Raw genomic sequence first — 14028 nt, forward strand, 5'->3', positions numbered from 1 at the left:
ATGTGTTATCAAAAAATACCTAAGAGAAGGTACCTAATATAAACATGGTACCTATAAATTAAATCGAATCGAATTTACTGTATAAAAAAGTGTATTTTATTTGACAATTTTAAATAATTTCTGAGAAAAATTATGTGAATATAATTTTTTTACACATAAAATTCGATTTGACATTATAGACATTTGAGGAAGTGGTTTGTCTTCCATTGTCGTCGTTCGCGATATGATTAATACGAAATATTAATTTTAAATTGTTTTTTTACATTGCAATATTTCATAATCCCTGGACTGGCACCTGAAGCGTAAGACTGATCATTCCTGTTTATACAACAAAAACGATCAAGATAATCTGCGAATCGGTGTACCAATGCAGTATGCAGTATGCATTAGGTGAGGAGAAGAGAATAATGATAATCATGAAGATTTGTAAGGTAATTCGACAATGATAAACGCCCATCCAAAAAAAACCCCCAGATTTCGTAAAAAGACTAGGTGGAAAGAGTAACGTAACTAGTTAAAATAAAAGCGAGGATATAAAAAAATAATTCTTCGAAAACATGATATCCATACCAAATACCAAACATCACCAATGCGTGTTTACAGTTTTTTAAAAGGTATTTTCAAATTGTTGATACATCTGTTTTTCTTTGCATTTCATTCATATTTCTGTTTATTTTTATTTGTAGTATTTCTTTACCCTCTTTACACATTTTGAATATCTATAAATTGCTGCCTCTATTTTAAATGATTTTTTAAATGTATTTTTTTTATAAATAACTAAAATCTATTGACTTCTTGTTCTTCTTCCACCTACATCCAGGATCTATTTTTCGGTTCCTCACACCTGGAAAACTGATGACCAGCTATCCCTCCATATTTTTGGTTGTCCAGGAGGACGTTGACCTGTGAGGACCTCGTTTGCAGCAACACGGGCGAGTCTTCCATTCTATTTACATGGTCCCATCAGAACCGCCTCGTCTTCCTGATCCATTGCATGATATCTTCAGTTTCGCAGGTTTGTCTTATGACAAAGTTTTTAATTCTGTCCCTGAGAGTTTTATTTGCAATGAATCTGAGGGTTTTCATCTCAGCTGTTCTCAGGAGGTTTATTGTTCTTGTTGTATCTGCTCTTGTTTTCACACTGTAATTCATTATTGACCTAACGCATGTCCTATTGTCTTACTTGTACGTTCATTTTATTTAATGTATTTTTGTCGTTTCATGTAAAAGACACAAAGTTCCGTTTATTGAAATAAAATATACATATTAAAAACAAAAAAACTTCCTCATTAACATTAATTGAAAAAGAACAGACAACAAAACAAAACACGCAAAAACAAATCATTACACCGATAGAACGCCACATCACTCTGTCTTTGCAAACTGACCTCGCTTTCTTTATACTCATACATCTCATGCACGCTCGCCGATTATTCCTACTTTTTACATGTCCATCTTCAAGCATTTTTTTTATTTTAGTCTTGCCAGGTCTTCCTTGTTTTCTGAGTCCATCAACATTCGCATCGTTGATTTTTTTTGCAGTTCTTTCGATGTTCATTCGCCCTACATATAAAAACAAAAAAAAATATATGTACGAGTTTAAACTTTCTACTGAATATGCTGTATATTTTTTTAAATATAAATCTTGTATAATTTTTAGGTTTTTTTTTTTATAAATCTAGGGTACAAGGAAATTTATGTTTAAAAAATATATATATATTAAGCCAAAAATGTTAGCATTATAGTTTTTTTGTAAAAGGCAGATTTGCCGTTTATGTTAATAAAATAAATAAATAATGTACTATTTTGTAAAATGATTCACCTATATTTAAAAAATTGCTATGCTTACCGCAGACATCGGCCATTTTCCTATTCTTGTACAAGTCTCCCAGAAAGAGGCTGTTGATGAGCGTGGATTTTCCGAGCCCCGACTCTCCGACCACCATCATAGTAAAGTCGAATCCTCTTTTCACGGACTTCCTGTGCATCTGCTCCGGAAGTGTTGCAAATCCAATGTAGTCCCGTTCTCTGTCTTTATCTGGAAGCCAAAAATCATTTTGAAGGCACCACGATTTTTTAAAGAGAGATTTTAGTTTTTACAAAATGGATTTTTATACACATAATTTTCGCCGCAACAAGTAAAATAAAACAGCCCCTACAAATATAAATTTTAAAGGAAATACTAGTGTTCACATAAATAGTGTAGCGAGAGATTTTTTCAAAAAATACGTTGGTACGAATGATTCCATTACTAGTTAAATAAAAGGTTTTATCTTCTTTTCTCTTGCACCACAACAATGAATGACATCACAGAACACCTAGGCTTGAGAAAATCACATTAGATTTTGCGTTCTCATTGGGAATCGAACCAGAAACCTCCCGCGTGTGAGTTAAGCGTCTTAACCACTACATCACGGAGGCCGCCATATAATTATATTAATTTATTACATTATTATAAGTGCAGCACAAAATCATCATTACTTCGTAGAAAAAATAATTTTAATAAACCATCTGAAATAAAAAATCTAAAAAAAAAAAAAATCGAAGCCAAACTTAAAAGAATCTTATGAAACCAAACTCCACACCAAACTTACAACCATTCTACGATTCTTGTAATAAATTACTAATTTTTAAATTAAAAAAATATTAATATTGATTGAAAAAAGACCAAATATGTAATTCATACATTTAACGTGTTTGTAAAAAAGAGCTGGCTGAGTAATAATTATTAGTTTTTAGAAAAAAAAATATGCAGCAGTAAAAAATAAGTAAGAAGCAAAAACATAAAACTATTCCTCATTCTACCATTTCGAAATGAAAATATATATATCTTCCACTATTTCTTAAACCGTCAAATTGTGAAAATATAAAACGATCGAAAAAATTTTTTTCGCTGGAACTCGTGAGTCGTGAGGGTTGCGATGAACTTTTTTCGTGACAAGTTATTATTAAACGTCTCCTCAACGAGATGAGTGTCAACCACCTGCGTCAATATTATGTATTCACAGGAAAAAACCTATGCATATTATAAGTAACACACATACACTCTGCCGCTGGCCGCTGGCCGCTGTCTCCCCATATATTTGATATACGAGTGCATAATATTTTCTATTTCTGAATCACACGTTGAAGGAGTGCGCGATGCACTTGTCTGCTTTTCATATCTGAAACAAATCTCCGTAAACATAAGTGTTTTGGAGTAAGACACGTTCTTGGAAAGCCATTCGTTCTATGGCGAAAGTAGACTCGCGTAATACTTATTTGTCTGGGATTGTAACACATGCGATATTACGTACCGTCTCTACTATCGAATTAATGGCAGCTACTGTATTGTTATTTCACGCTGAATACGTGTCAATATTCGTCCATTTTGTCACGGATCGCATAACATTATTCACATAACTACAGATATTACTAAGCTGCACGCATACAAATGCAAAAAGTCACGTGGTTTAATTATAAATGGGCTTAAATCACAATAAATCGGTCATTGGAGAAACAAAGCGTCGCCTTAGTTAGTTTTTGTCCAACACACCATTTTTAACGAAATTAAGTTAATTGTACATGAGTTGTGAGAACGCCTTTATTATTAAAAAAAATTAAGGGTTTTTTTTTAACGTAATTTGTCTTAAAGTTGTGGTCATTATTTATGCCTATTTCGTAAAAATAATTTTAAACCTCCATTTCTGCAGATTTGTGTTATGGTTTATTGGACAAAAACGAACTGAAGCGACGAAAGATATATCTCAAATGAGACTAAAGAATCTAAGAATGGAAGTCTACGTAGACATCTGAACTGCTTTTATACATTGTGTACCTCACAATATTTTTCCTGTTTAGAACTATCACATTTACAATTTTTAGGAGTTCTGTACTATTTAAAGACTGCAAATCCTTTATATTTGTACACAGCAACTTAGATTATGTATATATCACAAATATGGAATCCTACGTACAATGTGCAGATATCACACGTTGAAAATGTACAAAATGCATTTGTCAGTGAGGAAGTTCAGTGGTTTATTTGTATTATTATTATTATTATTATGGATAACTTATATAGCGCCATTTTCGTAATATAATACCTCGAGGGCGCTTTACAAAGTGATTATATAAAGATATATATTTAATTTTAACTTTTTTAATTTAAGAAAAACAATGTACTTTGTCACCGCATGCTAAGGATTTTTTCAAATGATTTAGAGACAAGTGGGTTTTAAATTTCTTCCGAAACATCACTTCATTCTAACAGTATCGGACCTCAGCTGGGAGAGCATTCCATGCCGTAGGGCCTGCGACCGCAAATGCGCGATCGCCGAATTTAGTGATACATTTTTTTTATTTGTTCATTTCACTATCAAACTAAGTGAAATTAAAAAAAATAATTTGATGTATTTAAAAAAATAATAATGAAAAAGTAAAAGCGCAGCCTAATGCCATCTTTCCCCACCATAGTGGGGTAATATGCCCAATTAAAATATAAAAAAAGAGATAACATGGTGAAAAAATAATAAGGATATCCAAAATTCAATAACAAAAAAAATAACAATTTAAATAAGACCATGTGTTGGCCATCCAATAGTCGTCATCACATGAATATAAAGTTGGTGCACTTAAACTACTGGACGTGTATTATCGTGGACCTACACAGGAAATGAACTTAGTTTCAAATTAACGCCAAACTGCGCTCATCCTGAGAATGGGAAACGGTTATTTACAAAATACAAATAGACAATATACCATATACACATCCTTTCTGTCACTAATTGATGCTCTTAAATTATGCTCAACTTCATTTAAACTTTCAGCAATGGGCACCTAATATAACATTCACCCCTGTCACCATCTCTCAAATACATTAAAGTAATGAATTAGTTGACACGTTCTGAACCGCTCTCGCGGCCGTAGAAAACACTTTTATCTCGCGTGTTTTGTTTGTAAATACGCGAACAAAAGCTTTTTCTACGGCCGCGATAGCGTTTGGAATATCACACCAGGGGGAATGACGAATAAAATAATTATTTGCGTTCTTACTATTTTCCTAAATATTTCAATTTTTAAGGGCCATTTTTTAAGGAGTTATAAATAACTCATTATTAGAAAATGGAAATCAAGTGGGGTTCGAACTTCGAACCTCGAACCTGTGATCTTAAGTCCGCGATACTAGCCTCAGGACCGTAACCGGGTTCATATTACCTTCTTTAAAAGACGGATTTCCGACTGCCGTGGGCTGCATTTTCTACGGTATTTATTCATCTCCAGATGCTGATGGTAAACGATGATGATGATGAAATTTTTATAGAGATATAATAATTGATACACTGCTGTATACGGAGTTTAAATAGTGGTACCTATTTACCAATCCAGCAGGTGTTTGAGGCAGGGTCGTAGCAACACCACCTAGACTCGAGGCCAGGGCCCCGATTGCAATGGGAAGTGAAAATTTATCGTCAATTTTATCTACAAAGTAAAATTATGTTTTCTGTATGAAAAGTAGAGTATGCATACAATTTATTCTTTTTAACGTGTCAATTAAAAGCCTCCGACGAAGATACTTGAAATATTCATGCAAATATACTCATTTTCGTACACAAATATCGGATTTTCTTAATAGAAGATTTCTCTATTCAAATTTGTTGCAACCGGAGAGAAAACATTTTTTAAAAGGAATATGGGAGTCTAGGCATTTACAGGGCTTATGACCTGTCATTGGCTGCTTTAATTGACCACTTTACACACTGTGTAACATTCACCATTCTGCCTATGTTTGAACATCCAAATTTCCTCAACTCTTCCATCTGTTGACTTTTGTGAAGTAAAAGAGCTGACACCTTTATCATGTGGGAGATTCATCCGGCTGAATCCATCTACTAGGCAACGCCTGAAAACAATTTTCCATTTTTTTATACTTCTTCTTTTACCAGGTAGTTAATTCAACAATGTTTTTAGTATGTCCAAATGCTTGCAGACTGGTTGAATTGCCTAGACTTCCATATTCCCTTCTCAAAAATGTTTTCCCTCTCTGCTGCAACAAATTTAAATATGAACAACTCCTTGGGGAGAAAATCCAGCCAGTCTGCAAGTGTTTGGACATACTCAAAACATTGTTAAAGATAACTCCCATTATGATAGGGGCCTGGGCACTGAAATGATGTGAGCCATTTTTTTGAAGGTTGTAACGTTCTGACACAAAGGTATCTTAGGACCTACGTATTTAACTATGCATATTTTTCCAATAATGAATACCTAAATATACCTGTAATTCATAAGGACAGGTTAAAATTTCAAATTTTGTAAAAAAAACTAGCCTTTATAGAACGGGTATTATTTGTCATTTTGTTTAAGGATCATTTACACAGCATTTATCAAAACCAAACATATTATAAATAAACAGAATTTAAACTAATAAATTTATTAAAAAAACACGTACGTATTATGACAAATATCATGTACCTATACATAACCGGGTTGTGGTCCCGTGGCTAGTGTCTCGGACTCACGGATCAAAGGTCCGTGGTTCGAATCCTACTCTACCCCAACTTGATTTCTATTTTCTAATAGTGAGTTATTTACAACTTGTTGAAAATGGCCCTCAAAATTAAATATTTGCGTAAATTATAAGAACGCAAATATTTCTTTTTTTAAAAAAAAAAAAAAAAACATAAAGCATAAGAGGTTGGAGATGAAAACTAATATTTAGTGTTGATTTTTAAGATAAAATTATTTAAATACATATTTTCTACTTACCCTAGAGTATTTAGTTGTCGTCAATTTTTTGCGATGCATAGCTTTAAGCCATTTTAAACGTAAAATTGGTTGAGTGGAAAACACAAGAGTGAAAACTTTTGGACCACATTTATAATTTCCTTTCCCATTAGGAACTCAGCACTTATCGACTGTTTTTATTTGTCAAAATCTTTCTTAAATACGCTTGAATAGTTTTTAAAATAACTCATAGTTGTGTTGACAGTAATTTTATTTAAGTCAGGTGAAAAATGGCGGAATATATTATATGAAAAATGCTTGGCTTACCATAGAACGAATAAGGCCAAATATAATTGAAAATGCCCCTTTTAACCGGATTCTACCACTTAGGTTTTACATCAGGCAGGCTCTGCCTACCCTAGCAACTAGCCAGAACTTTCTCTTTAGTAAAATATTCTTGCCAAATATTATTATTATGAGAATTATTTGTTCTAATTAGAGATAAAAATAATCCAATGAATTTGCTAATTGAATTATTAACGGCGACTTTCTTAAAAATTATGGATATTATGTTTCTTCATGTAACTGTTGTAATTGGCTTAGGCCGTATATATAATAAATAAATAAATAAATAAATACTAAAAAACGCTTGCACAATTTATTAATTTGTTGGCTGTTAATGAACTAGCATTTCGTGGTATATAATATCGCGGAACATTACGAAAATGGTTTAATGGACAGTCTTTCGGAATATATATTGCTTACAGATAAATCAAATTTGCAGAATGCTCTAAATTTATCTCAGGAAATATCATTGATATATTGATTGAAAACGTGTTTTATTGAAATATTTCATGTTCCTGGATTGGCACCTAAAGCGTAAGGCTGATCGCCTCGTATATATGTAACAGATGATCGATATACGCTCGATTTAGTGTACCTGTGCAGTTCCCTATGGAAAATAAAACGCAGACGGATTATGAAAATGACATTTTCTTATACATACGTATATGTGAATAAAACTTTTTTAAATCAGCCTGCCTTGAATTTTTGGACCTGCCCTGATAACAAAGTCTGAGTACGGCCCTGGTTTGAGGTCAGGAAAATTATCGGTCTGTTGATGCTAAATAATACATACATTGAGAACACTGAACTGTCCACTGTGTTTTAATGAATCTAACAAATTGAACTAAGACGGAACCCATTTAGAACGAGAACAAAAAAACAAATAGGAAAGACAAGAAAAAAAGACAAAAAATCAATAAAATAATAATTTAAGTAATATAAATAAAAATAATACAGAAAACAACGCAAATTTTGCTGTTTTTTTTTTTTTTACTTTTGAGTGAGATTTAAGCGAAACGTTTATGCACGTAATTAATTATTTTACTTGTAATTTTCACACGGGAAATTTTTGCGAATTTGGTAGTTCGTGAATACTAACAAGGTTTTCTTGTAAACATAAAATATATATATTATCATATGTGTAGTGAACACTAATATAAAAAAAAAACTGGATGCTAGCTTAAGGCTGATATAATGAGGAACTTTAGTCCTTCGGGAAATTGGATACAAAAAATGTTTTCTTGTGCGCGGTAAAAATTAGAGCATTAAATGGTACGGCAAAGTTTCTTGAAAAAATAGTAAAAATATTTTAATAAAAACGCACTTCTTTGAACGACGTCACTGGTTCATATGAACCAACCAATGGTATGAGAGTTGTGAAGGATATCCGGCTTGCTTACCGTTATTTTTTTTCGGTTTTTCTAAGAAACTGGAAATTTATCACAACACTCAATCATTGGTGGCTTCGGAAAAACTTGAGACGTAGTTCAAAGTAGTTGATTTTTATTAGAATACTTTTTTTTTTATACTTTTTCCAGTATAATTAAATGCTCTAATTTTTACTGCGCGCAATTCTTTTATTTTTTATTTCCAATTTTCCGTAGCACTGAACGTCCTCAATGACTCAATTCTCAACGCGTCCCAAATAATAATGTAAAACGAAAGTGATTAGTTCACGATCGTACAATAAACTTGCATGTGTGAAAAAGATTGACAATATTCCCTTAATAAATGTTATCAAATATTTGTACATAACCCCTTACCGACTTTTCTATGTCTACCGGTTTCGAGACGTACCCGTCTCTTCGTCAGGATACCAATTAAACCAACATTCATTTTGTGAAAAGGACCTAAACTATATTGTTATGGTATTTGTTCCACTCAATAATGTGTAAAGTTTCCGCAAACCAAGTTTTGTAAAATTTCCATTGAATATAAACGTGTAAATATAATTTTACAATGAAAAATGATAAATGCGCCATCTATGAATAATTAGTTACATATTTTCGTTTAGAAACCTTAAGGGCTGTAGGCTTGGAGGCCGAGAACTAATTTTCGGGAACCTGACACAACAGTTCTACACAGATCGCAGAGACGTCAGGAGCTTATATAATGTGCTTTATTATAGCACTGACCCCCATTTTTCAGAATAAGAATAAGAAGATAAGATAATTCAGATAAGAAGCAACATTAAGTGCGAATTAATGGGTTTTTTTTTACAAAATTTGTATTGGTTTATTTGAGATATAAATTTTATGATTATTTTCAATTAAGTGATTGGCAAATTAAGAATCTTGTTTTTTATTTTTAAAGGATCCTATGTGTTCTGAATATCTAGTTAAGAAAGAGCGCCCAGTTTGCCCCACGTAAATTGCATTACAGTCATTACATTCCAGTTTGTAAATTAGGTTGTTTTTAAAAATATTGAGCTTATCTTTTGAGTTTTTAAAATAGATCCGTTATTATTATGCGTTTTGAAAGCTACGTCAATTCCATGTTGTTGTAAACATTGGAAATCTTTAGGGAAATTGGACTTGAAAATTCTACGCAAGCAAACTTGTTCATTAATTGATTTTTGATATGAGGATATATTAAGTTAATACTATTTTTATATGTTTTTCCGTTTGTCATTTAATGGTCTTTTCACCAAATCCGTAATTTAAAAGTAAAGTGATAATAAAGTGTTCAGTAGACTCAAATCAGTGTTTGATTTATAATATTATATGTATGGAGTTCTACAAAATAAACACCAAATCAATCAATAATATGATTTTGCTACGGAATCAGAATAAAAGTAGAAAAATAACCAAACATTTATGCATCTAAAATAAAATAATATTAATTTATTACGAGTTTTATCTTCGACGCGATTTTGAATGGATTGGAAGAGAGAAATTTGTGACTAATTTTATGACCGGAATTCACGCTACTTTAGCTTATAATTGTTACTATTGCCATTAGTATATACGACTAACCCAAATTTAATTGAGAAAGTTATCCACAGAAGAAAGTAGATAAATTGTCCTATTTTTATGATTAATTCTTCTATTTCGCATAATTCAATACAACACGTTGCACAAATATCTACACAATCTATGTAAACAGCAACATATCGCACCTTCGGTGCAACAACGACACAACAGCTTTTTAAAATTTTTTACATAAGAGAACTTTTAAGTTTTTTTTGCATTTGTTCCTTATTACTCGATTTCTATTTAATAATAATAATACTCGATTTCTATTTGCTGTAGGTTTTAAATCTTAAATTGATTAATTGTTTTTGCTATAGTTTCACGTTAAAAGCTTATTCTAAATTATTAAAAAATGCTAATAAAAGACGTAATAAAAAAAGGTGTCCTGAATTATGCCTTTGTTGCACCGAAGGTGCGATATGTAGGTATTTTTCAGAAAAACTTTTTATCTTTTGTCTTGTGTTCATACTTATAAATAAACGTAAGACTAACTATCTTATATACTCGTTAATCATCATCATTCCCGTTTCCGCACCTAATGGTGCATATGACACTGCATTGGCACACCAATCGCAGAGGATCTTAATTATTTTTTGTTACATGAAGGTAAGATGATCAGTCTTACGCTTCAGGTACCAGTACCCGGACTATATTCTAGTGTAAAAACACTATTTTAAATAAATATATCTTATCAACCATGTCGGGGAATCGAACCAGAGACCTATTTTATGGTAGGCAAACGCGCCGACCATTACACCACAAATCATAAAATATAATAGTGTAAAAACGCCTATTTAATTAAATATTTCATATCAACCATAGGAATCGACCCCGAGACTACTTGCGTGGTAGGCAAATGCGCTGATCACTACACCACGAGGCCGGCTCTTAAATCGTTTGTGTAAGTATATAACAAAAATGAACGATGTACGAATAACCGACGCTAACATCCATTTAATTTTTTTTTACTTCAGTTAGAATAATAAACCAAATTATTAATGGGCTTAATAAAATAAAAATAAAAATAAACTTTTACATTTTCGTTTGTAGCCTTAAAAAAGTTTAATCGAACAAATTATAAAAAAATTGGAAATAGTTTAAAATATTTATTAAAATATAAAAATATTCAAAACATGAGAATATTATTTTTGCATACATTCCAACATGATTATTGCTATTTTTACGTTAATTTAAATTTAATTAAACAAAACCAAATTCTGTTGATTTTAAAAATGAAAAATATCGTTATTTTATTATCGATAAAAAAAGATAAATAATCTAAACCAGTTGTAAGAGGTTTTCGTAAAGAATGTAAATACGTCCATTATTTATTAATGGGTAACGTGTACATACATTTTTTTTATTTATAACCGTACTTAAATTATCATATGAAATAGTAATAAATAATAGTTTGTGTACTGTGTAGGCACATAAATTATTAGTGAAAATGAGAAAAAACATAAAATAATAAAATTATTACTGAAAATATAAACAAATTAACTAGGTATATCACAGATCAAAGCTTTTAGAATTATTGAAAAAAACTGACGGGTAAAATCGACGTTAAATGAATTACAAATACTTACATATGGCAAATAATATTTCACGATACCATGATATTTTTGTATTAATTTATTTATTTCATAAAAACCATAGAGATTTAAAGAAAAAAATTATCAAGTCAACTTGTACATGATTATAATACCAGAGAAAAGGTAAAAAAAAGACTATCATTTATTAAATATACGAAGTCACAAAATTAAATTTTATGGAAGGCAGTGAAAAAACATTATGATATGGGAAATAATATTTATGAAGAAAAAAACCTAATTGAAACTAAAGGACATAAACATATATATTTTAAACAATTTGTACAACGTTATTATTAGAGTACACATGAAAATATGTTTGAGTGAGCCCTATTTCAAGATTGAAACTAAATATTTCAAAATGAATTAATGGTTTCGATACGAAGCCGAATTATAAAATTACACTCCATGGTTTGTTTTTATTTTTGATTATGACTTATCGCGCATCTTCAACGATGGTAAATACAATTTTATAAGCTCAAATGAGATCAAATTTGAGCAAATATATTTTTTTAAAGATCGAGCTACCATAACTATTGATTTCACGATTTCACTTGAACGTGTTATAAAATACCATTGATTTTTTTTGCAACAAGAAAAACCTTTATAATTTCGTATAAATGATAAAAATAAAAAGATATGCTCGTTCAAACTAAAGTTCAACTGCGTAAGCAATACAACATATTGAGAAATACTAATAACTAACAAAGCAATAAGAGAGATTTACAATACCAGATAAACGTCAAAATTGTTTTAACACTTTATTTTCAATTTTCATAAAAAAATGACACGAAGAATGGACAATATTTTTGTTCTTATTATATAGTTTTTTTTCAAATAATTTCTCTAGTCGATATAAAATTACGCCCAGTTAATATATTTTTCTAAATACTACGCATAAACATATATATTTCCAATAATTAATGTAAGTGTGAATAACATTCTGTTTTAAGATGATTCGAGTTTTGTTAATAAAATATGAACCCACAAAAAAATTGGTATTGTACAGAATTTGTAGAATGTTTTACATATAAATTAGTACAGTACCTGTAATGGTGTTGAACCATCGTCTTGTCAAACAATATCCATTTTCCGTTTCCTCCTCCGAATTCATGATTGCAGATTAAGATAATAAAAACAAAATGTTTACACGCGAAACTTGAATAATTTTCTAGTCCGCCGAGAAAAGAAAAACATTTGACCCGTCACGAACGCGGGAAAATAACTCGTTATTTTTGAACTGTCAACTCTGACCCATTTTCCCGCCTAATACAATAAAACGATCGATGTTCGGCCGCATTTGCGAACGCGATAGTAAATATAAAACAATGACCGTCCCCGTATTAGAGTTGGCGTTCTGTCAGCCGCGGATGGAATGATTAACCGTCAAAGTCGGTGGCCAAGCGGGGCGCCTAACGTTTAACCTTTTGTTGACTATCGCGGCTTGTTGTAATGTCTAATTTTACACTCGTCTTCTTCCGGGCCTAAGTGCGGCCGAACACGGATCATTAGCTTCAAGCGGTCCAGACTTCGAGGCGGGTTGACTAAAACTGAACGCGGTGAATTCATAATAATAATTATATTTCCACTCCTTTCGTGGTAAATGCTGAATACATACAAAATGCCGCATGCCGCCTGGCCTTCTTGTCTAAAACATAGGTTCTAAAACACACGCAAAGCCGTGTTATCTCGAAAGATAAGATTTCTTTAGAAAAAATAATGAATTAATCCAGTTTAATTACTCACATCATATTATTAATTATTTTTTCAATGTCTTATGCCTGTAAAAAAGTATAAGAAATATAATCATAAAAACAAAATACAAAACACTTGTGTTTATAAAGAAAATGAACAACAAAATTCAGTAGCAAACAAAAAAATAAAAAATAATCATATAAACTAAAAACCACAAGCTTTACCGTACAAGCCAAAACAACAAAAGATATAAATAAAAAGTTTCGGAGTGACGGAGGCAATTTTTTTCATTTTTATTTATTTACTTACTTATAAACAGTTTATTACCCATTTTTTGAGACATAACTCCATGCGACCAAAAGTCTCGTGTCGAGTTGGGACGAATAATTAGTTAACACAGACATACGAGTATACCACCACAAATATTATAATAATAATTTCAATATATATATATATACATATATATTGCACATCAATGTGGTAAACAGTAAATTCAAACATTTGGATTACATTTAAAAAAAAAAAAAAGAGAGAAAAAAAGGGGGTCATATATTCGAAAAATCATCAAGGAGTTTCCCACAAAAAATCCCTCCCACTAAGGAAAATCCAGTCCTTGAAAATAGTTTTTGTCCTTGAGAGATGTATTCCTTTATATTAAGGCAATCAACGCCAGAGACAGTACTATTACTGTTTGGAAAAGAAATGATTGAAAATTATCGATT

At 31.3% G+C, this 14028-nt stretch overlaps 1 protein-coding gene across 2 annotated transcripts in view; it reads right to left on the minus strand.

The window, feature by feature from the left end:
• Positions 1–14028, minus strand: part of Septin4 (septin 4) — a 42666-nt gene that overhangs the window by 10407 nt on the left and 18231 nt on the right. Inside the window, exons 1-2 of one of the 2 annotated variants that reach the window (XM_088234315.1) lie at positions 12659–13113; positions 1850–2038 (exon numbers count right to left, since the gene is read on the minus strand). In XM_088234315.1, the coding sequence (XP_088090441.1) occupies positions 1850–2038; positions 12659–12725 (256 nt within the window). In that variant the 5' untranslated portion in view covers positions 12726–13113. Of the gene's footprint in view, positions 1–1849; positions 2039–12658; positions 13114–14028 lie in introns of those variants that run through there. The other variant, XM_088234316.1, reaches the window with a different exon arrangement.

The sequence above is a fragment of the Micrasema longulum genome, unplaced genomic scaffold, assembly GCF_059751315.1.
Source record: "Micrasema longulum isolate JH-2025_06_02 unplaced genomic scaffold, ASM5975131v1 h1tg001225l, whole genome shotgun sequence".
In the NCBI taxonomy this organism is placed as follows: Eukaryota; Metazoa; Arthropoda; class Insecta; order Trichoptera; family Brachycentridae; genus Micrasema; species Micrasema longulum.